This window comes from Suricata suricatta, chromosome 10, assembly GCF_006229205.1.
Source record: "Suricata suricatta isolate VVHF042 chromosome 10, meerkat_22Aug2017_6uvM2_HiC, whole genome shotgun sequence".
In the NCBI taxonomy this organism is placed as follows: domain Eukaryota; kingdom Metazoa; phylum Chordata; class Mammalia; order Carnivora; family Herpestidae; genus Suricata; species Suricata suricatta.
Genome location: NC_043709.1, coordinates 125,818,485 through 125,845,300, shown reverse-complemented (window position 1 = coordinate 125,845,300; position 26,816 = coordinate 125,818,485). Strand labels below are relative to the sequence as shown.

Here is a 26,816-nt window from a genome sequence, read left to right as displayed (position 1 = left end):
TGACTCATTTAACACTGTAGGGTAGGAGTAGGTAGTTGAGGCCTCAATAACATATGTGGTTGCTACCTTTTTCTTGCTGCTTTACAAGAAGTATTTAAACCGAAAGAAAATTTTTCCTTTTTGACATTTCTGCATGGATTCCTCATTTTACAAAAAGGGCTTTTTTTTTTTAACTTAAAACCTAAGATCACGAAGGAGTGTATGCCTCAAAGCATCTAGGTCCCGTCATCTTCAAAACAGAAAAAGCACAAAATATGTTACAAAAACCTTCATCGAAAGGTCAGTAGCTAAGGCAGAAAATTTTATATATTTGTAAATAGAACACAGGAAAAAATATGAAACTATACTTTTGCAAAAAAAAGTAGAAACTTCTCGTTTTGGAATAAAGGAAACCAACGGAGTTTGCCAGTAATATTCGTTTAATTCATTCGACACTTACTCCAGGCCCACCAGGTGGCAGGCACTCTTCTGGCCAGACGGGACCAACAGTTAGTTGCCCTCTTGGAATTTTTTTCTAGAAAATGGATTTTAGTTTTTTGTTGTTTTTTTAAAGACAGGAAATTGAAGGGTCTCTACAGAGGCTGTGGGAGACCTACCAGAGAATTACAAGTCCTCTTACAGAGCTGACACGGGGGCAGGGCCTTCGGGTCCTCGCCTCTGGCTGCATCCTAGACTAGGGGCACTGTTAGAATTACTGCTGCCCAGGCCCCCACCCCAGACTGGCTTCCTGGGGGTCACGTCTAGGCACTGACTTTTTCTTTGTTATTTTTAAATTTTTATTTATTTATTTGGGGGTGGGCAAGGAGAAGCCCAAGCAGGCTCTGAACTGTCAGTGCAGAGCCTGATGTGGCTCAACCCCATGAATCATGAGATCATGGACCTGAATCGAAACCAAAAGTCAGACATTTAACCGACTGAGCCACCCGGGAACCCGCAGCCATTGGCATTTTTAAATCCCCAGATGACCTGACCCTTTTCTCAGAGTAGGGAAACTACTGAATTATCAAGAAGACAGAAATAAGTAAAGCTGAAAAAAAGACAGGATGGACAGGATAAAATATCAAGGTAAAGGGCACTGGGAAAATACTCTCATTCTCAAGCAGGCTCCAGGCTCTGAACCCTAACTCAGGGCTCGAACTCATAAGCCATGAGATCATGACCTGAGCCAAAGTCGGACGCTTAACCGACTGAGCCACCCAGGCGCCCCAAAATACTCTCATTCTTAACATTGTGGTTTTAGACTTTTTCTTCAAGGAAAAAACACAGCCTGTTCAATGTAACCTATAGGTATCACAGCTAATTCAAATGCTGTTTCCAATGAAAGCTGAGTAATGACTCCTTTCTCCCATGTTCTCCCGACCTTCCATCCTGACACCAAACAGAAACCCAGAAATGAATGCTGCTCTCGGTCACACACAGAATGGCAGGTCACACACAGAATGGCAGGAGACGGGCGACCTACGGCACCCGAGGGCATTCGTGATAAGGCCAAGGTTATCTACCAGCACTGACCTCACACAAAGGTCGTGCCCAAGTACCTGGCTGCTTCCGTGTCAGGAAATTTCCGTTAGCCTCCCTAGTTTAGTCCTCAGATCTGGGCCCAGGGTCCTTGTACCTGATGTCTCCGGGCAGGTCCCATGCATGAGGCCAAACATGTTTCCACAGGCCTTGCTCACAGCAGCCATCTTGGCCAAGACAGGAAGGTTGTGAATCACAAAGGACACCTCATTCCTCTGCTGCTTGGCCAGGTTCTGTGCGTGGCCCAAAATTCCAAAGCCCGTGATGTCGGTGGCAGCGTGGGCATTGAACGTGTGCATGAGTCCTGCAGCTAGGGGAGGACAGAGGACCCATTTATTATCTGGTGAAACAAATGAAGCCTGAGAATAGAAAACCACCTTTCCTTGGGGCGCCCGGGGGACTAAGTCGGTCGAGCGTCTGACTTTGGCTCAGGTCATGATCTCACGGCTTGTGAGTTCGAGCCCTGAGTTAGGGCTCAGAGCCTGGAGCCCGCTTTGGATTCTGTGTCTTCCTCTCTTGCTCTGCCCCACCCCCGCTCATGCTATGTCTCTCTCTCTCTCTCTCTCTCAAGAATAAACATTTAAAGAAAAGCACCTTTCCTCATTTAAAAATGTTAAATAAACTTTGATCTCACTACTCCTAATTCCTCAGGGAGATGACCTTTTGGAATAAGGAAAAAGTAATTTCTAAAAACAAACAAACAAAAAAAACCCCTCACAAAAACCAGAGTGAAGTTCTGAAAGTTTATTTCTTTTTTCTTTAATTTTTTAAAATGTTTGTTTATTTTTGAGAGAGACAGCGCAAGTGGGGTAGGGGCAGAGAGGGAAACAGAATCCGAAGCAGGCTCTGGTCTCTGAGCTGTCAGTACGGAACCTGCCGCGTGTGGGGCTCGACCTCCTGGACTGGGAGATCCTGATCTGAGCTGAAGCCAGGCGCTTAACCGACTGAGGCGCCCAGGCGTCCCCGAGAGTTCTTATTCTACTTCAACCATTTAGAACTATCAGCAGCTTCAGTTTGCAATAATTCTCCAGTGAGTGAAAAAAGAATTACTATCTCAACGAAAGTTAAACCGGCCCAAGGCATCCTAAAATCAAAGAACAAGACTTTTTAAGATGGACCTAAATTCAAGGCATTCTCACTACAAGTGCATTACCCAAATTAAGGTTAATTTTTGAATTAATGAAAGTTTCAAAGTACTTTTAGGTTTGAAAAAAACAGCAGAAAGTATAGGAGGTTCCTGTGTACTCCCCGCCCCCCAATTCTCTTATTACTTAAAAAAAAATTTTTATTTATTATTGAGACAGAGCATGAGCAGGGGAGGGACAGAGAGAGGGGGAGACAGAGAATGTGAAGCAGGCTCCAGGCTCTGAGCTGTCAGCACAGAGCCCGACGTGGGGCTCAAGCTGCGAGATCATAGCCTGAACCGAAGTCGGATGCTTAACCAACTGAGCCACCAAGCGCCCCACCCTCTTCATTAGTATTAGCACCTAGCATCGGGCGGTAGATTTGTTACAAGTGATGAGCCGTTACTGACACGTTATCATTAACTGAAGTTCATAGTTTACACTGGGGGTCACTCTTGACATTGGACGGTGCATGTGTTGACAAATGTAGGACGCGTCTTTGTCATTAGTGTCACACAGAGTGTTTTCACTGCCTAAAACTCCTGTGCTCCGCCTGTTCGTCCGCCCTTCCCCCAGCTCCAGGCAACCGCTGCTCTTTTCATCTTCATAGTTTTGCCTTTTCGAGAACGTCAGAGTTGGAATCCCAAGTCTTTGGTCTTTTCAGATGGTCTTCTCACTCAGAAACAGGCTTTTCACTTTCCTCCATGTCTTTTGTGGCTTGATATCTCATTTTATCTTTTTTAAACGTATATTTATTTTGAGAGAAGGGCCTATGAGCAGAGGAGGAGAGAGAGAGAGGGAGAGAGAATCCCAAGCAGGCTCCGTGCTGTCTCCACGGAACTGTCTCTGCTCCTTTGTCAAAGATCAAACGATATTTATGTGGGCCCCTTTCTGGACTCTGCATTCAGTCTACGAACACTGGTGTCACACTGTGGTGACGACTGTAATTATACTGTCTTGAGGCTGGGTGGCGTCAGTCCTCCAGCTGCCCCTCTTCAGCACCGGGTCAGCTGTCCTGGGGCGTCTGCCTCTCCAGACAAACTCTGAATCAGCCTGTCAGTATTCACAGAATCACCAGCTAGGACTGTGAATGGGACCGCATGGAGTTCCATTCACACATCGAGTGGGGAAGGACTGACATCGTGGTGACGTGGTCTCTCTACCGCTGTACCTGGAATACTTCTCCGTTTATTTATTGCTCCTTTGACTTCTGTCATCAGTCTTACAGTTTTCCTCATACACAGCATACATGTCCTTTGTTAGATTCATACTGAAGTAGTTCATTTTGGGGCGGAGAAACTATTTTTTAAAAAATACTTTTTTCTCATGAAATGAAACACACTCCATGTTTACAGGAGTACTCTGGAGTCAGTGTTATTTTTTGGTACATTTTCTGTTCAGACTAATAAGTGCATTCTCAACAAGACAGGTGGAGAGAAGAATTTCTAGTCCATCATGGTGGTTAAGCACCTAGACATCCATTCTGTAAACACACCTGCACCCAGGACAGTGGGGCAGCCAGTGACACTGCCACCCGCGAAGACCTGCAGTTCAGCACTCTTCCCAGTGCCATCTTGGATGAGCTAAGAGGACCAGAGTACGCAGAACACAGCCAATCTCAGCCAGTAATCAGGGTTCCGTTTTCACCATTTTGTACCTCCCTGCACAGGGAATTACTCTTGCTAATTTTACTATGGGAATTTTAATGAATCCCAATGAACTCCTTCCTGTGTGCCCAACAAAGCCCAGCTTCAACCACTACCGCCTTTCTGCCGGGAGTCTTATCTATTCCCGCCTACTTGTTGGGGGATGTGGGTGGGGTGGGTAACTTTAAGGTAAACCCCAATCATAACTACTTCACCTGTAATTCAGTATCTAACTCTCAAAGATTAAAAAAAGGGGGCGCCCTGGGTGACACAGTCAGTTAAACGCTGGACTCCTGATCTCAGCCACAGTTTCGGTTTGTGGATTCAGCTCTGCACTGGGCTCTGCCCTGATAGCGCAGAGCCTGCTTGGGACTCTCCAGCTTGGGGGTCTCTCTCTTAACTCTCTCTCTGGCCTTTCCCTACCCATGCTCCTCCCTCCCCCCTCAAAAAATAAATGTTAAAATCTTTAAAAACTAAATAAAATCTTTTAAAAAATCTTGTTAACTACAATACCATTATCATTCCAACACAGTATTGTATGTAACAGACCTCTCCTAAACCTTAGTTTTTAAGTTTCCTCTTTTTCTCCCCCACGTCATTTGTGGTGGAGACAGTCACTTGTTCTGTGGCAGTTCCTGCATGCTGGTTTTGGCTGTCTTCCCTGATAATGACAGGTTCTACCACACTGGCAGTCAGGTCCAAGGCCTGATGAGATTCAAGTTCAGTTTCTCTGGTAAGAGTACTTCATTGGTGGTCGGGTGGGGGTGGGGGCACTTACGGCTTTTAGCAGCCGTTGATGTTTGTCGTTGAGGCTCATTAAATCAAGGGGGCAGCAAAAATGGCAAATGTGTGATTGATGATCTTCCTGCATTTATTACAAGTGACTATTCTAAAGAATTTAAAAAACAATTATTCGGATTTCCCAAAATACAGTCCATACCAGAAAGGTAAAATGTATGCTCTAGCAGCTTCCAACGGTGGCCCAGAAGTGTCAGCTCTCGGTTTTAGATACTGGATGTGCTTCGGCTGACTTCAGTCACGCTTCCTTTGGATGTTGGCTGGGTGGCCCAGTCCTGGCGCAGCGGCGGGACCCCATTAGCTGCCCACAGCTCCTCTGCTTTCAGGCACGGGAGGGCCCACGCTTATCTTCTGCATTTCCTTTCCCAGAGTTGAAATCAGTCATTTCCCCAAGGAGTCCTGGCTCTTTTTCATGGGAAATGTTAATTCGCAGATCACAATCTGGGCACTGAGAGGTCATTACTGCCCGGTTATCGCTGCTCCCAGGCTTTTCGGTTGGCTTGGAAATAAGCATTTTTAGAGGGGAAAGATCCTGAGTTCATATTGATAATTCCAAAGTAAAGATTATAGTTTATTTTTAATGTTTACTTATTTATTTTGAGAGAGAGAGAGACAGAGAACACTAGTGGGGGAGGGGCAAAGAAAGAGAGAGAGAGAAAATCCCAAGCAGGATCCTCGCTGTCAGCACAGAGCCCGATGCAGGGCTCGAATTCACAAACCAGGAGATCATGACAATCTGAGCCGAATTTGGACACTTAACTGACTGAGCCTCCAGGCGCCCCAAGATTACAGTTTATAATTCTACTTCTTTGATCTTATTTCTTTTTATACTTGAAATTTGTTCCCAACTATACTAACTTCTTGGTTTTATCATACTATGCCAATATCCTCCTAAACACAAACCCACCTAATACAATGACACATCTTTGTCCTGAGGCTATATACTGAAAATAGTGGGCTCAAATTGACTTGAAATAATTCTTCCCCACCTGGTTTTGCTACTATTTAATTTGATATATATTAGGCAAATTAAAAAAATATTTTTAATGTTGATTTATCTTTGAGAGAGAGAGAGAGAGAGACAGAGCATGAGTGGGGAAAGGGTAGAGAGAGACAGAGACACAGAATCTAAAGCAGGCTCCAGGCTGTCAGCACACAGCCTGACACAGGGCTCAAACCCATGAACAGTGAGAAGATGAGCTGAGCCCCCCAGGTGCCCCTATAATAGGCAACTCTAAAGTAACAAAGAGCTTCCAAAAATAAAGATCTTTCATTCTTTTAATGGCTGCATAGTATTCCACTGTGAGCATGTGGACTAGATCGCTCAGCAACCTACTGTCTGACATCTGGGCTGCTTCCTTCCTTTGCAGTTATAAACAGGCTTTAATGAATAACAGCCTTGCACACATGTCATGTCATTAGTCCCAGAGGCGGGACTGCTAGGTCTAAATATACACATAATTTTGCCAGATATGATCAAATGCTCCCCTGTAAGCTTCTGCCATATCGTAATCCTCACAACAACGTAACAAAAAGTGAGGACTGGGAATCTCAAATGCTCAAATACAAGCAAACTGAAAATGCATGCAAATAAAAATCTGTAAAAACCACTTTCAAACTGTTTAATGACTTAATTTGAAGGACCGAGAAAAAGGGAAAAAGACTCCTTAAAGAGTTTGAGTGGTACATGAACAAGAGAAACAAACAAAAAGTCTTAGTCATGAGTGAGGAGAGTAACTGAGGACAAAGAATTAAAATTTGACTTTGGAATATAGCCAAAGAAACATTCCTGGAACACAGAAACAAACTGGAAAAATCTGATACCCCTCCAACCCCAAATTCAGGGGCGGGTAAAAGGCAAATTAATTATGGTGTTATCTCTGACAGACCATCCAGGCACTAAGAATTATGTATTCTAAGAAGATATAATGTGAAAATAAAGAATTCAGTAATGTCAAGTAAAAACAGATGTCAAATACAAATAAAATGCATGATAGCCACTAGTTGAAAACATGAACAATAAAACAACAGTAAACCACCAAGCAATCACAGGAAAACACCCTGGAAGAAAACTAATCTATTAACAGAAGCTGTCTTGGTGGTGGGACTATGAACAATGTTTCTTCTCTCCCTTTTTCATTTTCTAAAAGCTTCTATAATGAGCATATAATTTTTATAGTAAAAGAAAACAAAATAAATGGAAACATATATTACAGAAAAGTTTTAAATGTAGCAGATCACTGTAATCCATGGCCTGCAGGTGCCCTCGGAAGCGAGGAGCACCATCTAGAAACGCCGGGGCAGCACTGACCTCTTGCACACATGGACCCGAATGTCCTCGGCCGGGACCCGAATGCCCGCCAGCACTGGGCCAGCAAAGTCAGTGACCGAGCAGACAACTGTACAGCAATGAAAATTAATTACATACAACACACACCCAGAATAACATTCAAGAATGCTAAGTGTGCACAGAACAGCAAGTAAAAAGACAAGAAGTATGATTCAGTGAAGCAAAATATAAAAAAACCCAACTAACTGCTTAAAGATACCAGTCTTTGTGATAAAAATATTTTAAAATACACGAGGGAGCACCCGGGTGGCTCAGTAGGTTGGGCATCTGACACTTGATTTTGTCTCAGGTCATGATCCCAGGGTTATAGGATCGAGTCCCAAGTCGGGCTCCACACTGAGCATGGAGCCTTGTTAAGATTCTCTCTCTCCCTCTCTTGCTCTAAAATTAATAATAATAACAATAACAATAATAAATACATGAGATTCAGAGCAGGAGCTGCTCCTACATAGTGTGGGGACACCTCTGGGGCTCCCAACGCATGGGTGTTCTTAAGCCCTGCACAAATTTTATAGAATTCTTTTGTATCAAGTTGACATCTCATAACAATTTGTTCTAATGTTTATTTTTGAAGTGTGTGTGTGTGTGTGTGTGTGTGTGTGTGTGTGCGCACGTGCACGTGAATGGGATAAGGGCAGAGATAAAAGAGGGACACAGAGGATCTGAAGCAGGCTCTGTGCTGACAGCAGAGCCCAGTGAGGGACTCAGACTTACTAACCATTAGATCATGACCTGAGGTGAAGTCGGATGCTCGGCCAACTGAGCCACCCAGGTGCCCCAACATCTCATAAAAATTTTTAACTTTTAAAAGAAGGGGAGAATGGCAAATGTTGAAAAATAATAGTGTGTTTTCACAGTTTTGTAAGTTAGTTTATTTGTTTATTTTTGAGAGAGACAGACAGAGGATCCAAAGTGGGCTCTGAGCTGTCAGCACAGAGCCTGACGTGGGGTTCAAACTCACGAACCACGACATCATGACCTGAGCCAAAGTTGGATGTTCAGCTGAGGTACCCAGGTGCCCCAAGTTTGTTTATTTTTAAGAGAGAGAGAGCGAGCGAGCGAGCGAGAGAGCGCGTGCACGTGCCCTCGCTTGGGAGCTGGGGAGGGGCAGAGAGAGAGTCCCAAGCAGATTCTGTGCTTCGAGTGCAAGGCTCCATCTTGGAACCGTGAGGTCATGACCAGAGCCGAAATCCAAAGAGTTGGACACTTAATAACTGACTGAGCCACCTAGATGCCCCATACTGTCACATTCTGAAGTAACTCAGAGTGTCAGACAAAATCTTTGAAGATCCCCTGGTCAACCCTACCATTTCTTCTTTTTTCAAATAATTGAGGAGCTCAGTGGCTTACGAACCACATCTATTTGGTTCAGTCGTTTGGGGGAAACTGCAGGATAGAGGGGAGAGGATGAAGCAAATACATTTGAATCGGTTCCTGACTGCTGAAAAACCTGAATGAAGAGCGACTTTTTTAAGGAAAAGATTTTTGAACTTCATCTTCAAAGTTCCAGGATGGGACACCTCACAACCCAAGTCCTTACAGCACACAATCAAGGGGCGGAAAGAACACCGGTATTCCTAGAAAAAAAACTGTATGACTCTCCATCACTGGCTTATGTTGATGGAATTTGTGGTACTGGAGAAAGAGCAATTTTTGTAGTTAGATTTGGGGTTGAGAACAGATTTGCCCATACTTAGGTGCTTCCTTTCGGCCAAAGGGGAGAAATAGGATCCAGTTCACAGAACTATGAAAAATAAACAGAAAGAAAGCTAGCAGGCGGCAGAGTTAGCTCACTGGCTGTGAGGAGCACCTCTTGCGTGCCCCGAGTTCTGAGCTCTGGGGACGCCGCTGCCAACAAAACAAAACCACCTGCCCTCTCGGAGCTGACGGTCTGAATGCCAGTCTGCTTCCAAGTCATCTGCACGGATGCTTTTCTGAAGACAGCTGCCCCGAAGTCAGACGGGAGGACTTCGAGGAACCCCCCTAAGAAGAGCTTCCTTCTTAAGTATACACTGTTCTCTGTCTCCATGTGAAAGGCAGGAAAAAGGGGAGTAGAAGATGCTTGAACTCAAGCCTTGCTGCTTTCCAGAAGATGAATTCTGCTTCTGGAACTTTCCTGTCTTATTTTTTTACTTAAAAATTTTTTTTTAATGTTTATTTTCTTGAGAGAAAACGCGAGAGGAAGATACAGAATCTGAAGCAGACTCCAGGGGGCTTGAACCCACGAACCGTGAGATCATGACCTGAGCCGAAATAAGATGCTTAACCGACTGAACCACCCAGGTACCCCTTTCCTATTTTATTTTAATCTGCTTTTAAAGCTTAGTGTAGTACGAAAGTATTCACTCAATTACCATGCATACAGACTGTGAAATCACCTCAATTTCTTTAAAAAATTTTTTTTTTAATATTTTATTTATTTTTAATACAGAGAGAGACAGAGCATGAGAGGGGGAGGGGCAGAGCGAGAAGGAGACACAGAACGGGAAGCAGGCTCCAGGCTCTGAGCTAGCCGTCAGCACAGAGCCCGATGCGGGGCTCGAACCCACGAACGTGAGATCTGACCTGAGCTGAAGCCGGAGGCTTAACCGACTGAGCCACCCAGGCGCCCCATCAATTTCTTACTAAATTGGTCAGAAAGGAGTAGACTATAATACTTAAAAAGCATTATAAGCAGTAGTATCAAATCCTAGGTCCCCACTGATTAGCTGTGGGACCTTCAAGAAGTTAGTAGCTCCCTTATAAGGTTGTCCTAAGAATTAAACAGGAAAGTAGGTCAAGTTCCTGATACACAATAATTACTAAATAAATGGTAATCACTTATTGCAGTATTGTCAGTATTAGGAAGCTAGACAAGAAATAAAATGTAGGAAAAAAATGACATGTCATGACTTGTTTATACACACAAATGTGGGAATTAAAATAACAATGAGAACAACCTTGAAATAATAAGCCAAATACTTTTTTTTAGAGAGAGATCAAGAGAGCACATGCAAGCCTGAGTGGGGGGGAGGGGCAAGGGGAGAGAGAGAGACCATCTTAAGCAGCCTCCCTACTCAGCGTGGAGCCGGACACTGGGATCCATCCCATGACCCTGGGATCATGACCTGAGCCACAACCAAGAGTCAGACACACTCAGTAGATGGAGCCGCCCAGGTGACCTGCTAAGTCAAATACTTTTGAAAATATGCTATATAAATCTCATTTCCATTTAATTGGGGTGCAAAGGAAGTCAATACTGTCTATAATCACAGAAATTTAGGACTGGAAGGAATAGAGACAAATTGGACCCCAGCTCTTCTGCACGCCAGGCACCGCTGTCACCGTGAGGGGACCTTGGGAGGGGGGGAGCAGAGGTGCTGGCAGGGTCCCGGCGCCGCGGAGCCCCAGGCACAGAGCGAAGCGGGCTGCAGGAAGAGTTTTCGTGCCCGCACGACCCCGTCTGAGGTCCCGTTTCGCCCGTCCGCAGTCACCCGTTTTCTCTAATGCCAGTCACGCTTAAAATGCGTTTCTGTGAGGAACACATGGTGTACCTGGACTCCTGCTAGTGAGCCCTGACCCCAAACCAGGGACCCAGAGAAGGGTCCGCAGCAGTGGCCGAGACCGCAACGGGCCTTGTGGCCGAACATGTTTCCCACCCGGCGGCGCCCCGCAGAGACGAGCCTCCGGCCCTACCTGTTCTGTTGAGCCTGGCCATGTTCATCATTGCCTCCTGGTACGCCAGCTCCACATCTTCTTGGGTGACCACTAGTTTGATCTTATTCCATTTTTCAGGCTAGTAACGGGAACAGAGGTCAGGAGGAAAAGAGAGGGAAAAAGATGTGATTAACTTCTAATCACTCAGAGTGTATTTTCCCCTGTGTCATCTCTTGGGGGTTTCACTGCTCTGATTTGTACACAAAGGTGCAGTTTTCCAACTTTCTCCTGTGACTAGTGGTTCAGGTGCCCCCTCAGACAGAGAATCATGCAGTCTTTCCTGTTCTCAACCCCCCACTTTGTGGTCCCAGACTGCAGGTTGCTGGCCATGGAAGGCCAGCGGGACCTGCGGCCGCAGCGCACAGTGAGGCTGTGCCGACGCCGGTGCTGGTCTCCCTTTGGCAGGCATGGGCCACGCTGTGCACAGTCCCACGCGTCCTCTGCTCCTCCTCCCCACCTCCTCTAATGAGCCGATGGCTTTCATTTTCATAAATTAAACTTTTACTGACTTTACCCCAACTCTGCATCAAGCCACCTGGATGGACAATCAAATGGGAAAACAGCTTCGGGGCACCTGGGTGGCTCAGTCAGCCGAGCAACCCACTCTTGGTTTTGGCTTGGGTCGTGGTCTCACAGTTATTGGGATCGAGCCCCGCATCAGGCTCTGTGCTGAGAGCAGGGAGCCTACTTGGGATGCTGTCTCCCTCTCTGCCCCTATACCATTCATGTGCGTATATGCATGTGCACTCTCTCTCTCAAAAATAAACTTAAAATAGAATTAAAGAAAGAAAACAGCTTCGACTGCATGCACTCCAAGGACAGCCTTGGGTGACCACAAAGATTACGAAGGTCAGGGAAAAGAGACTTCCCTTTTCTCCTCAGTCTGATTTCCAACGAACCTAGCTTCACGACATGGGCTCATGACATGCTATCGTCACATTCCGTTAGTGGCCATCATTCTGGCGTCCATTTGTTTTCCGTAATACCCGATCAGCTACCACCCAGTGTAGTTACTGAAGTCCCTCCCTGTGAGCCTCCCCCGCCCACAGCTTCCCGCCCTTCCCCAGCTAACTACTGCTCAGAGTCTGCTCTGTCACAAAATAGCGTATTCTCATACACACAGACGCCAGGACAATATACTCTTGGGTTGCTTCTGACCTTTACGAAAGGGTATTGTGCTGTTACATAATCTTTCCATCTTTCTTTTTTCAATTCTGAGCATTAAAAAAAAAAAAAGACAGGTGGTGTCAGGTTGGGGGCAGGGAGCGGGGTCCACACCCCTCATCCGGCAGGTCCTTGTGGAATCCCTCAGACCTGCGTGGCCATATGGAAAGTCCCTGAGGACTGCTGGCCTGACGGGAGATCTCCCCTCGTCAGAGGACAGAAGGGAAAAAGAACTAAGGACTGTGGCTTAGATTCTCTGCTCTATCAAGTAAGATGCGGCTGGTTGATAAAGAACATAAAATTACTATCCTTTTCAACGGTTTCTCAGGAATCATAGTTTAGGTGACAGTTGCAGAAATGAAGAGCACCATGATATGCGAGGCCAGGCCACGACCATATTAATTTTGAATTCTTATGGCAAGGAGAAAATTTCCAAATGAAGTATGATTACAGCTCCGTGGAAAGTGACTCGGCATAAATATCTTCATATTCTAGATGCTTCCTCCATGACATAAATATTTATCATAATGTTTTGAGTTACTAATTAGTTTTAAAAAGACACAATAATCAAAACAACCACAAATCTTGACTAAATTAATTTAAATTGTCAACAACCGTGCCCGTACTTATACCCCAAACACACTTCCATACATTCTGTTTTTTAGCGATGCTTCGAACACAAAGGATAAAGCACCTAATACGAGGAACTGTCCTTACTAAAGGACAGACAGTTCCTAGAACTTTCGTAAGGATGTGGCCGAGAACACACTCGCTGGCAGTGCGACTTGGTCGGGAAGACGGACTGAAGCCGTGAGGAGGATCTGGGTCTGCGACGTGTGCAGACACACGCGAGGGGACGGGCTCACTTCCGGCCGAGACGCGGTGCCGGCTCGGGACCAGGCACGGCTTCTCGAGAAGCGAGCTCGGGGCTAGCGGACCGGGCGTGCGAGGCGGGTGCCTGGTCCCCAGCCCCCGCACCCCCCTGATGACAAGTGCCACGGTCCCCAGCATGCGCTGCAGCCCCCACCCCCAGGATGGCAGGCGACAGTTCACTCACGATGTCCAGCCACTGGTGCACGGCCACGGCCACCTGCGTCCCCAAGGGCTTCGTCAGCACAAGCACGTCCCCCGGGACCGCATTATCTGGCCTACAGAAGAAAACAAGGCAGGTTCGAGTCTGGGTCATGGAAGAGACAGTCTCACTATCAGCAGAACAGGGGCAAGAAGAGGCTGGTGACAATGTATCCGCGTTCACCAGCACTTCTTCAGTTCAAATCCAACAGCACCAGGGAGCAGAACCTTACAACTTAGTGCTGAGGCCACGGCTGGGCCAGAACCACTGGCAAACCGAGGTGCAAGCCAATTACCCACAAGATCCCCCCTCCCGGAAAAGTGTACAAAGGCCAACAAGACTTCTGACACCAGCTGTGTTCCACAAGCATTTACAAGGCAGACACGCAGTGGGACGTGGTGCCAATTGGGGCGTCTAGGGGTTTGGTGATTTCAGCAATGTTCTCAAACTCACACTGCTCAACAGCGGGGTTTCCTACCTGCTCCAGACATAATCCGTGGTTGTACCCGGTCTTTTTTTTTTAATAAGCTTATTTTTTCCATTTTTTAATGTTTATTTTTGAGAGAGAGAGAGTGCATGCGCAAGTGGGAGAGGTGCAGAGAGAGGGAGACAGAATCTAAGCAGGCACCAAGCTCCAAGCTGTCAGCACAGAGCCTGATGCGGGGCTCGAACTCACGGACTGTGAGATCACAACCTGAAGTCAACCGCTTAACCCACTGAGCCACCCAGGCAACCCCCCCGCTTTAAATTTCTAATGTTTACTTATCTTTTTTTTTTTTTAAGTTTATTAAGAGAGTGAGAGCCCACATATGTGAATGATCACAACTGGGGGAGGGCAGAGGGGAGAGAGAGACCCAGGCAGCCTCTGGACTGTCAGCACGGAGCCCGATGCAGGGTTCAAACTCACAAACTGTGAGATCATGACCTGAGCTGAAATCGAGTCAGATGCTTAACTGACAGAGCCACCCAGGCGTCCGATGGTTCCGTCTTAAAGACCAAAGACAAATACTGAAAACACGAAGAGCGGTCCCCCCAAGCCAAACCCGGGTTCTGCTGCATCCTCACTGCGGGAGGCACCCGTGTCTTCGCGTCTCGGCTCACCCAGCAGCCACATCCTCCGATGGCAGATGACTCACTCACTCACCCACATCGATGACAAAGCCCGAGGCACAGACTTAAAATCACCAAATGGCTCCCCAACTCATCCTATGTCTGTATCCACTGCTAGGTCTGAAAACTGTTAATTCTCCAACAGTTTCCAAGAAACACATTTTCCAAAAACTGGATCCTAAGACATAAAGAGTCTTCAAGTCTGACTCAGCCACACCTCAACGTGATACGTTCTTGGACATCACACAGGTCACGCACAACCCATAAAAATTACTATCAACGAGTTACACGCAATAAAACTAATGGGTTGTTTTTTAAGTTTATGGGCACTATTTTAAGAAATATAATCACGTATATGCTCATTCCTATTTTACAAACTAAACATACATGCTGTTGACCAAGAAAATCCATTGACGCTTGTTTTATTATTTTCCCTCTCTCGTTTCTGCAATTGCTAAGTGATTTTTCTACTGAAAAGCTGAAATCTATGAAGCAGCTAGACTTTCAGGGTCCTCTGCTTTCTCTACAGAAAGTTGGAGAACCGCCAGCATATAAGATGGGAAAACAAAACTGATAGAAGTGAAAGGCAAGACCCTTAACATGAAAGCTGTCAGATAACGTCTCTAAAAGGAGCTCCCATCAATTAAAAAATGGGCAAAAGACATGAATATATGAAAAATATGCTCAACTTTACTCATGAAGAAGTAGGGCTTAGGCCACCAAAGGGACCAGCCAGGAACGAGGGGTCCGTGACGCCGCTGCGTGTTAGGATTCGGGGGACGCGGCACCCCGTCATCGCAGGCAGAGCCGAGGGCGGGCCCACCGCAGCGACCCTGCACACACACCGGACCTAGCAATTCTATTTGGAAACATTTCTTACCAAGAGCTACACGCATGCAAAATTCTCTATGTAGGTTACGTACTGAAGTACTATTTATAATTGAAGAAAATAATCTAAACATCCATTGTAAATTGGTTAAAAATGGGAAAAGTGGTTTCCTCATCCAGGAAGGGAGACTGATGATAAGGAATGGTGGAGGGAATCTGCATTGTAGATCTTTCTATACCTTTTGAATTCTGAACCATGAAATAGTGCCTAAAGGTACTTACTCATGTAAAACGGACACAAATGGAGTTCTGAATCCTTCAGAAAATAGGACAGGGTGGCTTTTCTTAACAAGATGTCCAACGTGAAAAGTTAACAATTTGTATGAAGGGAGAATCTTTCAAAGAGAGTGAGAGAAGGGGAGAATGTTTCCCAAGATCTAGAAATGGCCAAAAAACACATGAAAAGACCACTGATCGGTGTGCTCTACACACGTGGGCTGCATGGGATGTAAATCAGAGTCTCAAGACACCTTTACCGAAAAATGAAAAGGGGGGAAGCAGGCAGGTGACATGAAACAAAACTTAACTTACATGATAAATTCGTTGGGCTGGCAGACGGTTGTAGCCACTCCTCCCAAAACAATCCAGGGATTTAACACCGTTTGGCCACCCGTCACAGACGTCCCCGCCTCCTCGGCTGCGTCTTTAAAACCCTGTATAATTAGGGGCATCACTTTATCCCTTTCCTAGGGTTTAAAAGAACACAAATTAAACGTCACATAATTCAGTTCAAAACTCAGAAAAGAAAATCTACCCTTGTGTTAAAAGATTTAGGGGCACCTGGGTGGCTCAGTCGGTTAAGTGTCTGACTTTGGTTCAGGTTATGATCTCGTGGTTCACAAGTTTGAGCTCTGCGTCAGGCTCTGTGCTGACAGCTAGCTCAGAGCCTGGAGCCTGCTTCAGATTCTGTGTCTCCCTCTCTCTCTCTGCCCCTCCCCTGCTTGCGTTCAGTCTCTCTCTCTCAAATAAATAAAAACATTAAAAAAATTTTTTTTCAATAATAAAAGACTGTAAAACCCTAAATGAAGTTCTGGAAGCTTACAGATGGGGCAGAGCATAACAGAAAGAAGTAGGGACCAGTTTACATTGTAGCCATTTTGTCACAAGTTAGAAGTTGTTCTAGGTTACGAAGTGAATGAAGCCTAGACAACAGAGAAGTAAAAACTGGAAAGGTCTCGCACACAGGTCTGCCCTAAATCTGAGCCAGCTCCTTAAAGGGTCCCGAAGAATTCCAAGACTAGCTTCAAAAAACTAAAATTTAAAAAACTACAAAACAAGCTCAATATGTATCCGCAGGCTCTTCTCCAGAGCCTGTTAAGTCACACCCCAAGTGCATGCCGTGGGGGCAGAGAAGGGCTCACAGAAAACTTTCATTTCTAGGAGGCAGGGCAAAACTTCTGGGAGGGCAAAACCAATCTAAATGGAAATCCTCTCTGTGTCAAACAGGAGGCACCGGCAGCAAGGCCACAGACACGGCTGAGCGAGCCACAGAGACTCGTGACACCCGTCTTCTCCCGGTCCGCATCAGCGACCCGACCAGCAAGCCGTGGCAGGTGGCTCGTGGTCCAGTAAGGCTGGGCTCAGTCCACACGCCCGGCACGGAGATGCCATTGCTGTGGCCTAGACTTTATCAAAGCAAACAAACATGACTGTCTTGGCTTCAGTCTACCTGGAAGAGAGAACGGGAAGCAGGTGGTGGAAATGAAAATAAGAATAGGCCAGACTCTCTATTTTAATTCACGGAGAACTGCCAAAAAATAAACGGGGAGCCTGATGGAGCACGAAGGCCACGCTGCCTGGCTGCCTCGCTTTACGGACAAGGGACGAAGGGCTCCCCGGTCAAGTGACACACTGGAGAGGGCACGCTACTTACCCTGTCCGTCATCTTGTTACTGATTCCAAGGAGCATCAGCATATTGTCACACTCCGTGACCCCCATCGCATAGAGGTCGCTGAGGACATTGGCACATGCTATCCTGCCCTGGAAGAGAGGGGAGGGCATGAGAAGGGACAAGTAGGGGACTTTCCGTGTGTGCCTACAGGGCACGTCCCAGAACTCGGGGACTTTCCAGCAATGCGGTCCCTGTTTTCTATGTCCTTCATTTAATGACAGAACCGCTAGGCCATTCCTTCAGGCTTTCTCAGATGTTCCTGCAGAACAAGTAATTTCCATGTTCTTTCCTGTTCTAAAACGTTGGGAGAAATCTGTGATTTCTGTAGGTGGGGAATGGGGTTGGGGACAGGTTCTGGGGTGAGCGAGGCTGGAGCCGAGGGTCTGGGAGGAGAGCTACGGAACGAGAAAGAGTGAAAACAACCGTCCTAGCAATCTTGGAAATGGCCATGTGTCCTAAACAGACGCTAAAAATATGTTGACTTTAGTGGTTATAGAGAAGACTTTTTTTATAATACAGGGAGGGAGAAATTCTGGTAATTTCTTTTCTAGCTGTAGAAGGCAAACAGGAAAAACATCTTGGTTGAGAAATCAAAAAGTAGAGTAGGGGCGCCTGGGTGGCTCAGACAGTTACGCATCTGACTTCGGCTCAGGTCATGATCTCACAGTTCGTGGGTTTGAGCCCGGTGTCGGGCTCTGTGCTGACAGCTCGGAGCCTGGAGCCTGCTTCAGATTCTGTGTCTTCCTCTCTCTCTGCCCCCTCCCTCACTCATGCTCTGTTTCTATCTCAATAATAAATAAAAACATTTATATAAAAAACAAACAAAAAGTAGAAGAAAGAAAAAAAAATCCAGGCCTGAAGTCAGATTGTTTTCTAAAGAGAACAAACAACGTTTCCAGTGAACTGTATTATTTAATAAGGACTTTAATTCAATAGAAACATGATAAGATTTTTTTAATCACCACTGGAGATTTTTTAAACAGAAGTTGTCAGGGTGCCTGGCTGGCTCAGTCGGTAGAGCATGAAACTCTTGATCTCAAAGCTGTGAGTCTGACCCCCACATTGGGTGTAGAGATGACTTAGAAATAAAATTAAAAAAAAAATTGTCATTTCTAGACAGTGAAGGAAAAAACAACAAATTTTTCTTCTGAGATAAGGATAATCAAACTCCCAAGTATGATCATCTTCAGCTGCTGGTTCCTGGCTTGTTGAGGTTTCCTTACAACTTCCTGGCCTGTCAGCAGTGGGCTCCGAAGCGACGACAACAAGCCACAGGTGTTTTGCACCCTGCGGGTGTCTGCCGCTGCTCAGAGCTGCAGCCTTCTTCTGTCCCTTCTGTCCTGGGCTCTCCCACGTGCTTTCAAGAGACGCTGGATGAAGGATGAATTCTGGTCCTGGCCACCTCTGCCTGGGGTGGCATAGGTCAGGCTCAGGAGTACTGCTGGAGAGAGGACAGCCAGACGCGCAGAGGCCAGACCAGGTGTCCGGTAAATTGTATACCTGTCGCTGGCACCTGAGGTGACCCTCCTCTTCCCCTCTCAGCTGTCTCATGGCCGAAGTCCCTTTGTGGCTTGGTTCCAGTACCCACAGCACACAGGGAGGACCATTTCCTAACCATGGGATGTTTCCAGTCTCTTCATCGGCTCCTTGTCTGGCAAGGTACGGGGTTCAAGTTGCTGAGACCAAGGGGTTGCTGGCGTAAGCACGCACAGAACTAGGTAATCTATCTAGGCAGGCCACCATCAGTAGCTAGAAACTTCAACGCAGCATTTCAGATACGTATTCTACACAGTGGCCCCTAACACACCGAGAGGGATAGAGGCCAGAATCAGAAGGAACAGTCAAGAAGCTTAACTGGGGGGAGATGCTAAGCTGCTTACTTCTGGAAGGAAACATCCAGGATCAGTCCTGCTACAGAGTATGGTAACACCTCTAAACCTGAAACATAGGAGTGTGGAGTCGACAACCGTCAAAAAGAGAAAGAAAGAAGAAAACCACAAACGTGTCCGTCAACAGGCGTGCCGAGACAGCAGGGGCCTCCCCATGTCTGCCGCACCACCTTCCTTGCGCCGAGTGTGAGCAGGGCACAGACCCGCCGGCTCCCGGTGCAGAAGTGCGGGCAGGGCCGGACGACCACACTGCAGGGGTGACAGAAGCAGAATCCCTGGCCGCAGCCCCGAACCCAACCAACAAGCAGCCCCAGGCGTGAACCCGTGCCGGGGTCAAACTCACCATCATGTAGGGATCATCGACGATGGGATAAATGTAATCCGTGGTTTGAACCAAAGAAAGACCACCGTGCCTCAAAGGAATGACACATGTATCCATTCCAATGCCTGCGAAGATGAAAGTCACCGTCAGCCAAAAACCCAACGGGAAAGCTGCTTCGGTCCACACCACCGGTGTTCCAAGAACGGCACCAAGGGAACGGGGTACCTGCCAATGCCGCAGTGGACTTCCTATCAAAAAGCATTAACTGAAATAAACAGGAAAACATAACTAAGCTTAAGACAGAAAGTGAGCGGGGCGCCTGAGTGGCTCAGTCAGTTAAGCCTCCGACTTTGACTCAGGTCAGATCTCACATTCGTGGGTTCGAGCCCCACATCAGGCTCTGTGCTGACAGCTAGCTCAGGGCCTGGAGCCTGCTTCCTGTTCTGTGTCTCCTTCTCTCTCTGCCCCTCCCCCTCGCATGCTCTGTCTCTCTCTGTATCAAAAATAAATAAAACATTAAAAAAATATAAAAAAAATGATAGGAAGTGAGAATAAAATTTGTCAGTCATGTTCTATGTGGTACAATTTTTAGACTTTAACGATGCTTCGAATGGAAATTTTCCCTTCCTACCACGGTGTCATGTGACTGGCACCACAGAGAATTTCTCTAAAGATGAGAAAGCATAAGTGGAACTTGGGTTGTCTTATCCATCGGTGCTTTTGAACAGATCTTCAAGCAATTACTGTATTTCCCCAAAAGAAAAATCTGTAAAATCTTTTATACATATGAAAAAAATGTTATGGGGCACGTGGGTGGCTCAGTTGGCTGAGCATCCGACTTTGGCTCAGGCCATGATTTCATGGTTCGTGAGTTCGAGCCCCTCATTAGGTTTGCTGCTTGTCAACTTGTCAGTGCAGAGCCCACTTGGGATCCTCTCTCCCCCTCCCTTCTCCTTCTTCTGCTTGTGCTCTCCCAAAAATAAGTATTTTTTAAATGTTATTATTTTTCATCTTAGTCAATAAATAAAAATGACCAGAGAGAGAGAGAGAGAGAGAGAGAGAGAGAGAGAGAGAGAGAGAGAGAGAGAGAAAGGGGGTGCCCGGCTGGCTCAGTTGGAAAAGCATGACTCTCGAGCTCAGAGTCACGAGCCAAGCACATACTCTGGTACCTATGTGATTGGTTACAGAGGTTCATGAAAGCATTTTTTAAGAGGAAACTTAAGGGGCGCCTGGGTGGCTCAGTCGGTTAAGCGTCCGGCTTCGGCTCAGGTCATGATCTCACGGTTCGGGATTTGAGCCCCGCGTCAGGCTCTGTGCTGACAGCTAGCTGTGAGCCTGGAGCCTGTTTCGCATTCTGTATCTCCCTCTCTCTCTGACCCTCCCCCTGCTTGTGCTGTCTCTCTCTCAAAAAGAAATAAAAAACATTTAAAATATAAAAAATAAAAAGAGGAAACTTAACACTTCAGGTTATTCCTCTTGTGGAAAACTTGTAAATGTCACCTTCACTAACTTACATTATGAACAGGGAAGCTAAACAGGCCTGTGGGAAACATTTCAATTTATTAAAAACTGTTTCTAGGGGACCCTGGGGGGCTTAGTCAGTTAAGCGTCTGTCCGACTCTTGATTTCAGCTCAGGTCGTGATCTCACAAGTGAGTGGGGGGCTCTGCACTGAGTGTGGAGCTTGCTTGAGATGCTCTTCCTCCCTCTTCTCCGGTCTCTTAAAAAAATAAAAATAAATTTAAAAAATTGTACCTAAACATTTAGAAAAATAATATGGACAACTGATGATCTAATTAGAAAGACCTCCCTTTTACTGGCATCAGTGTAGGAATTACGAAGACGACGCTACCGTAGGCTGCCTTTATTTGAGCATCACCGGTAACGCAGGAGTTCTCCAAATCAGACAGGCCTTCCCCCAAGTAAGCCGAACAGGAGCGCTGTCCTACGCCGCCCTCCAGAGAGGCCCTCAGGACCCCTGGGGATTATTTCAACTTTGCACTGAACAGCGGAAGGCGGAGAAAAAAGTCAGGATGGAACAGCAAAGGAAATAAGTGGAGGGCACCCTCTCAATTCAGAACCCCACGCGGAACGAGAACACGGCCTGTCTGCGTCACCCTGACGGATACACGAGCACCCTTCGCATTCTGCCTGAGTGACATTGCTGCGGCACAACAATCTCAGAGCCACGACGGCAGCACACCCCACAACGGGCCGAGTCACGGGGCACCTTACTTCCCCAGGCCTGACGCGTTACTAGTAACACAAAAACAAAAATCAGGTTTAACAGAAAGTCACAGGCTCGTGAAGGCGGGCGATTCTCCGCTGCGCTGCACGGCACGCGCTGCCAGGGAGCGAGGGTTCACGACCGCACGCGGAAACCCAGCCCAACGACCTAGAGGTGCGGCACCTCCTGGCAGTTTCCCGAGGGCTGCTGTTGAGCTCTTAGACCGAGGGGAAGAACCACAATTTAACTCCTTCGGAGTCTCCCTAAATTGGTAACACGAAAAACAAGTTATTCTGAGAATGTTACTATTTGCTTTAGAAAAGAGTGAAACACTGTTTTCTCTGGGGTCTTCCTGTAAACTATGGGGCTCCTGAAACAGACCGGACACAGTTGCTGAATGTTAGCTTTAAATGTTTCTCATCTGGTTAATCCTATATTTGAATAAATAAATTTGAGGGGTGCCAGGGTGGCTCAGTTGGTTGAGTCCATCTTTGGCTCAGGTCATGGTTTTGTGGTTTGTGGGTTCGAGCCCCGCGTCGGGCTCTGTGCTGACAGCTCAGAGCCTGGAGCCTGCTTCGGATTCTGTGTCTCCCTCTCTCTCGCCCCTCCCTTGCTCATGCTCTCTCTCTCAAAAATAAACAAACATTAAAAAAACATTTAAATAAATTAATTCATGAAGGACTGAACTTCTATGCAGCATTCTGAGTGATGACTCCGGAGCCTGTTTACACTTCATTAGAAAAGTTTTAGAGCAACTGGGCTTAAATGATGTTTTTTATATACAGGGCATTGGGTTAAATCAAATGTTAGAATCAATTTCTTCTGATGCTTTTTTTTTTTTAAGATTCGGAAATTTGAAATTACACACGTGGCTCACATCACGTCTTTTGGACAGCACTGGCCTGTGGTGAATGGGGGGTAGGGACATTCAGAGAAAGGGCAAGTGGAGAAAGTCTCACACGCCAGACTGAGTGGTATATATTTAATGATCAGTGGGTGGTGGGGAATTCTAAGCTTTCAGCAAGACTGAAAAGACTTCTCATCAAGAAAAATAACCCAATGATCACACCACCACCACTGCCAGCAGTGATCACTACTTGATAGCTCTTAAGTACTAGGCAAGAAACACTGATGTGAACACTTTAGTTAGAATACATGTAAATAAACAAGTGTACATTTCACAATTGTTACATCTTAGGATCCAGGAGGTAGGACACTGTAGTTTACAAACAGATAGGGGCACCTGGGGGGCTCAGTTGGTTAAGCAACCCACTTCAGCTCAGGCACGATCTCACAGATTGTGGGTTCGAGCCCCACATCGGGCTCCGTGCTGACAGCTCAGAGCCTGGAGCCTGCTTCGGATTCTGTGTCTCCCTCTTTCATTCTCACTCATGCTGTGTCTCTCTCTTCCGAAAGTAAGTATCATTTAACAGAATTTGAAAATAGATAAATACACTTGTGTGCATACTTGTTAGGCGTGTATATCCAGATACAGACACAGGCGGTGCGCATACGCACACTGATCATTTCTGGTACTTTCAACAACCGCAAAGTTAAGTACCATCCTCTCATCTTACAGACTGGGAAACTGTCACCCAGAAGGGGGGAGCTGTGCACAGATTGTAACATTGGTGACTAGCAAGTGACTGTTGTCAGGATACGAATCTACATCTGATTCCAGAGCAAAGTTGTGGCTATCTAGACATACCACTTTCTGTTCGTGGCTTTAACACCACGCTTTCTGCAGCATCCGTTTGCTGGTAGCGTGGGGTCCGTCTACCCCTAGAGAAGGCCATGAATGCTAAATTTTGTGGGTGTGCGTTTTTCTGGGGAAGAGTCACGGCTTCTAAGTACTTCTCAAAAGCCCAACGTGACTGGACTCCTTTGCTATTGTGTTCTCGTGACAGCTTTTTTCTGCCTCTCCCCTCGCTGCTGACATCTGTCCCCTTGGCCACTGCTGGGGTGTAGCTGGGGCAGCCCCTCTCCTCACTTCTAGCATGCTGGTCTCAGAGACCCGATGACAGTGCGGTGGGTGGAGGAATCAGAGGACGCAGACTCCAGGTCCTAACCGGCCCCAAGTGACACAGAATGACCTGCTCAACCTTCCTGAGTGTCACGGGGCTGAGGGAGGGAGCAAATGACCTGACCCATTTTCAAAATGCTTCACCGTGCTGGCATGCTCGGCGGGGTCCCCGGGGGAGGCGAGGAAGAGGAATCACCACTTCACACGGCAGATTTTTACTGCCTTTCTTTTTGCCCGTTTGGCAGCTTCTTTCCCTCGGCCGAGTTATGTGACAGCTTTCGCAGTGCATCTTCTCACTTGACAAGTACACCGCCACCCGAGCCAGCGTGCTGGCGTGGCGGGTCTCCGGGCTTCCACATCAGGTAGAGGAGAGGGGCTTCCGCGCCGAGCTCCCCGCGGCCGAGAGCGGGGAGGTGGGCTGTCCCCCTCCCCGCCGGGGCGGCTCTGCTTTGATACGTTCTTTGGGGAAGAAAGGAGGATGCTGGGCTGGAAGGCAGAACTACACAGCACGACAAGGGGTGGAGGTAAGCGGAGCCAAAACCTTCTGTGAGAAAAGCTGAGCAGTCGCAGGCCACGACGCCCAGCGGCCAGACTCCCGGGACACGTGCCGGCCGCTCAGAACGCAAAGTGACCGCCGTCCTTGGCTGCGCCCCTGACCCACCGCACCACGAAAGCTAACAAACCATATCCAGGAGCCTAGAATTTCCGCCTGAGCTCTGTGTTTGGGAGGAGGCAAACCACGAAAACGGCTGGAGCTCGGTCAAGGAAAAAACACACCCGCTCTCGATGCCAGCCGAGGTCCCAGGGTCCAGCATGGCCTCAGGGCAGTCTTCTCCCTCCTCCCCGCTGGAGCTCGGTGAACAGTGCCCAGTGCCCGGGAACCCCGAGTCCTCCCCGACCCAGTCACTGCCCCCGAAGCACCGCACAGGGACGCCCAGACACCACCTTTCTAAAGCAAAGAAGAGAATGCAGCCTTTTTAAGGAAAATTTTAGGACCAGGGCATGAAAGAGTTAATCCTCGGCTAACTGCAAAATTCGATTTAGCAAGAAATGCTTTTACTGTAATAGAATTGTCTCGATTGTGTACTTAGTAGCTTAAAAACGGCTAGAGCACATTCCTTGATGCTTTTCAAGTCTTTCCTCCCAAGTTACAATGTCATAGCTATCACTGCTTGCTCTTTGAATCCTTAACAGAAATTAGAATAAAAAAAAGAAGAAGAAGATGGCAACATGGGAGGGCAGAAGTTTGGCTTTTGGCATCCTGACTACAACTGCAGCCAAGACACTGGGCTTGGGGAAGGGGGTGAGGAAGAATGGCTCACGTACCAAGTCTTGGCATCACTGCTCCCAGAAACTGCTCATCTTCTTGGAAGTGGTTCTCTTGTAAGGATTCCAGCAGTTTCTGCAGGACATCTTGGGGCACTTTGCAGCCGGTGCCCTTCAGTTCAGTGAATCTGGTTAGCCGGAAGCTCTTGTCCAATTCATAACTTTCTGGGTTAAAGGACTCCCGTGTAGACATGGTTCTTGGGCACGCACACCTCACTGCTGGGCTCCTCCCCGCCCTCTGCTAGCTGGCAGGTTTCTTCAGGAATCCACCTAGGCATCATGGAGACACACAGACACCATTACAAGAACGCTCACCAGTGTTTGCTAAGAATCAAGTGAACACGACACAGCGCCCAGAAGTATGAAGAGTGGAAATCATCCAGGCCACAGGGACGTGCCAATCCGAGGCCACACCAGTTCATTACAGCGATGCACCAACCAGAATAAATCATTTAAAAAACTGACTGTACCATCACAGACATCTTCTAGGGAGGCTCTGATGTCTGTGATGCTGGAACTGTGGCTCTCACAGGCAGCCAGGACACCCCCCCACCCCACCCCCAACAAGGCACCGCGAGCCAGCTGGCACCTGACACGAGGCCATCTTGAGCAGTAAGTCCCAAAGGCTCTTCTGGCGGCCAACATCATGAGAAAACTTCCAGTCACTTCATCTGTCAGCCTAGGAGCGCTACCGCTTAGAAATCAAGAAGTCTTGGCTACAGTGACTTTTCTGGAAAACCTTTTAATATCTTCTGCTGTCTCACATGGAAAAATAAAATGCCCATTAGACACGCTGCAGGCAAAAGGACATGGACGGAAACGCATCTGATGAAATTCTTCGTGATGCTCAATTCAATGTTTAAGAAAAAAAAAGCATGTTTTCATTCTGAGCCAGAAGTACAACGTGATCCAAAACTAAGGAAGCCTCACTAAAGAACAGAACTTGAAAGAAAAGTGGAACGGCTGTTTAACGCACCACGATTAATCTTCTCCGAGAGCGCGGTGGAAAGTTTTCTAACGTCTAATGCAGTGCTCTTTCCTAGAAAGCACATCCCGCCCAACACACCAGCACACAAATCGTGGACAAAATATGCTTGCTCCCTTCTGTTGCCAAACTAAAATGAGAAATTAAACTGTACTAAATCATTAGCGTTTACGGGACTTGGTACCACTGGAAGTTTCTAGAGCAAACCCTTATAAGTCTGAAGTCTTAGAGGTTAAGCCAGAATATCTTACATGCGCTCCGAAGGCTTACGAACCTCCAGATTGATCCTTTATTGGGCACAGAATTAGACACCCCAAGTTTTAGGGTCAGTTTTCCCTATAAAATTTATGATTAAGAGCAGAATTCCTATTTATAGAGTTTTTCTATCCCGAGAACCACATACCTCATTTAAAATTAATCTCTCTCACACACACACACACACACACACACACACACACACAATAGAAATAAATAAAATAAATCTCACAAAGCCTGAGTTTGGGCGGTAATCCAAACTGTCTTTACAAAAAACATGTTTGGGGTGAGCAATCATTTCAATATGAAACCTACAACTGAACAGGAATAAGTCTTCAAATATTCCAAGAACACAACCTGTCCAAGAGGAGGGTGGCAGGAGAGAAAGCAAATTACCTAGAGGTAAATTCTGAAGCCATTTTAGAGTTAGGAAAAGTCCCATAACACTCTTGACTTGCTAGAGTTTGGAACCAAACAGTCCTTTCCTCGCAAAACGCCTCGCATTTAACACTGCCTCACTCCTACGGGGGGG

The 26,816-nt window shown here is 46.9% G+C and overlaps 1 protein-coding gene and 1 pseudogene across 4 annotated transcripts in view; one reads left to right on the top strand and one right to left on the bottom strand.

The window, feature by feature from the left end:
* The window catches only part of SEPHS1 (selenophosphate synthetase 1), a 30,176-nt gene extending 3,408 nt beyond the window's left edge, over positions 1 to 26,768 (bottom strand). The window contains exons 1-8 of one of the 4 annotated variants that reach the window (XM_029953219.1): positions 25,634 to 26,768; positions 25,045 to 25,314; positions 19,491 to 19,594; positions 17,240 to 17,347; positions 15,898 to 16,019; positions 13,354 to 13,444; positions 11,112 to 11,211; positions 1,616 to 1,828 (exon numbers count right to left, since the gene is read on the bottom strand). In XM_029953219.1, the coding sequence (XP_029809079.1) occupies positions 1,616 to 1,828; positions 11,112 to 11,211; positions 13,354 to 13,444; positions 15,898 to 16,019; positions 17,240 to 17,347; positions 19,491 to 19,594; positions 25,045 to 25,237 (931 nt within the window). In that variant the 5' untranslated portion in view covers positions 25,238 to 25,314; positions 25,634 to 26,768. Of the gene's footprint in view, positions 1 to 1,615; positions 1,829 to 11,111; positions 11,212 to 13,353; positions 13,445 to 15,897; positions 16,053 to 17,239; positions 17,348 to 19,490; positions 19,595 to 25,044; positions 25,315 to 25,633 lie in introns of all 4 variants that reach the window. The other 3 variants (XM_029953218.1, XM_029953220.1, XM_029953221.1) reach the window with 3 other exon arrangements.
* LOC115303455 overlaps positions 16,816 to 26,816 on the top strand; it is a 54,198-nt pseudogene continuing 44,197 nt past the window's right edge.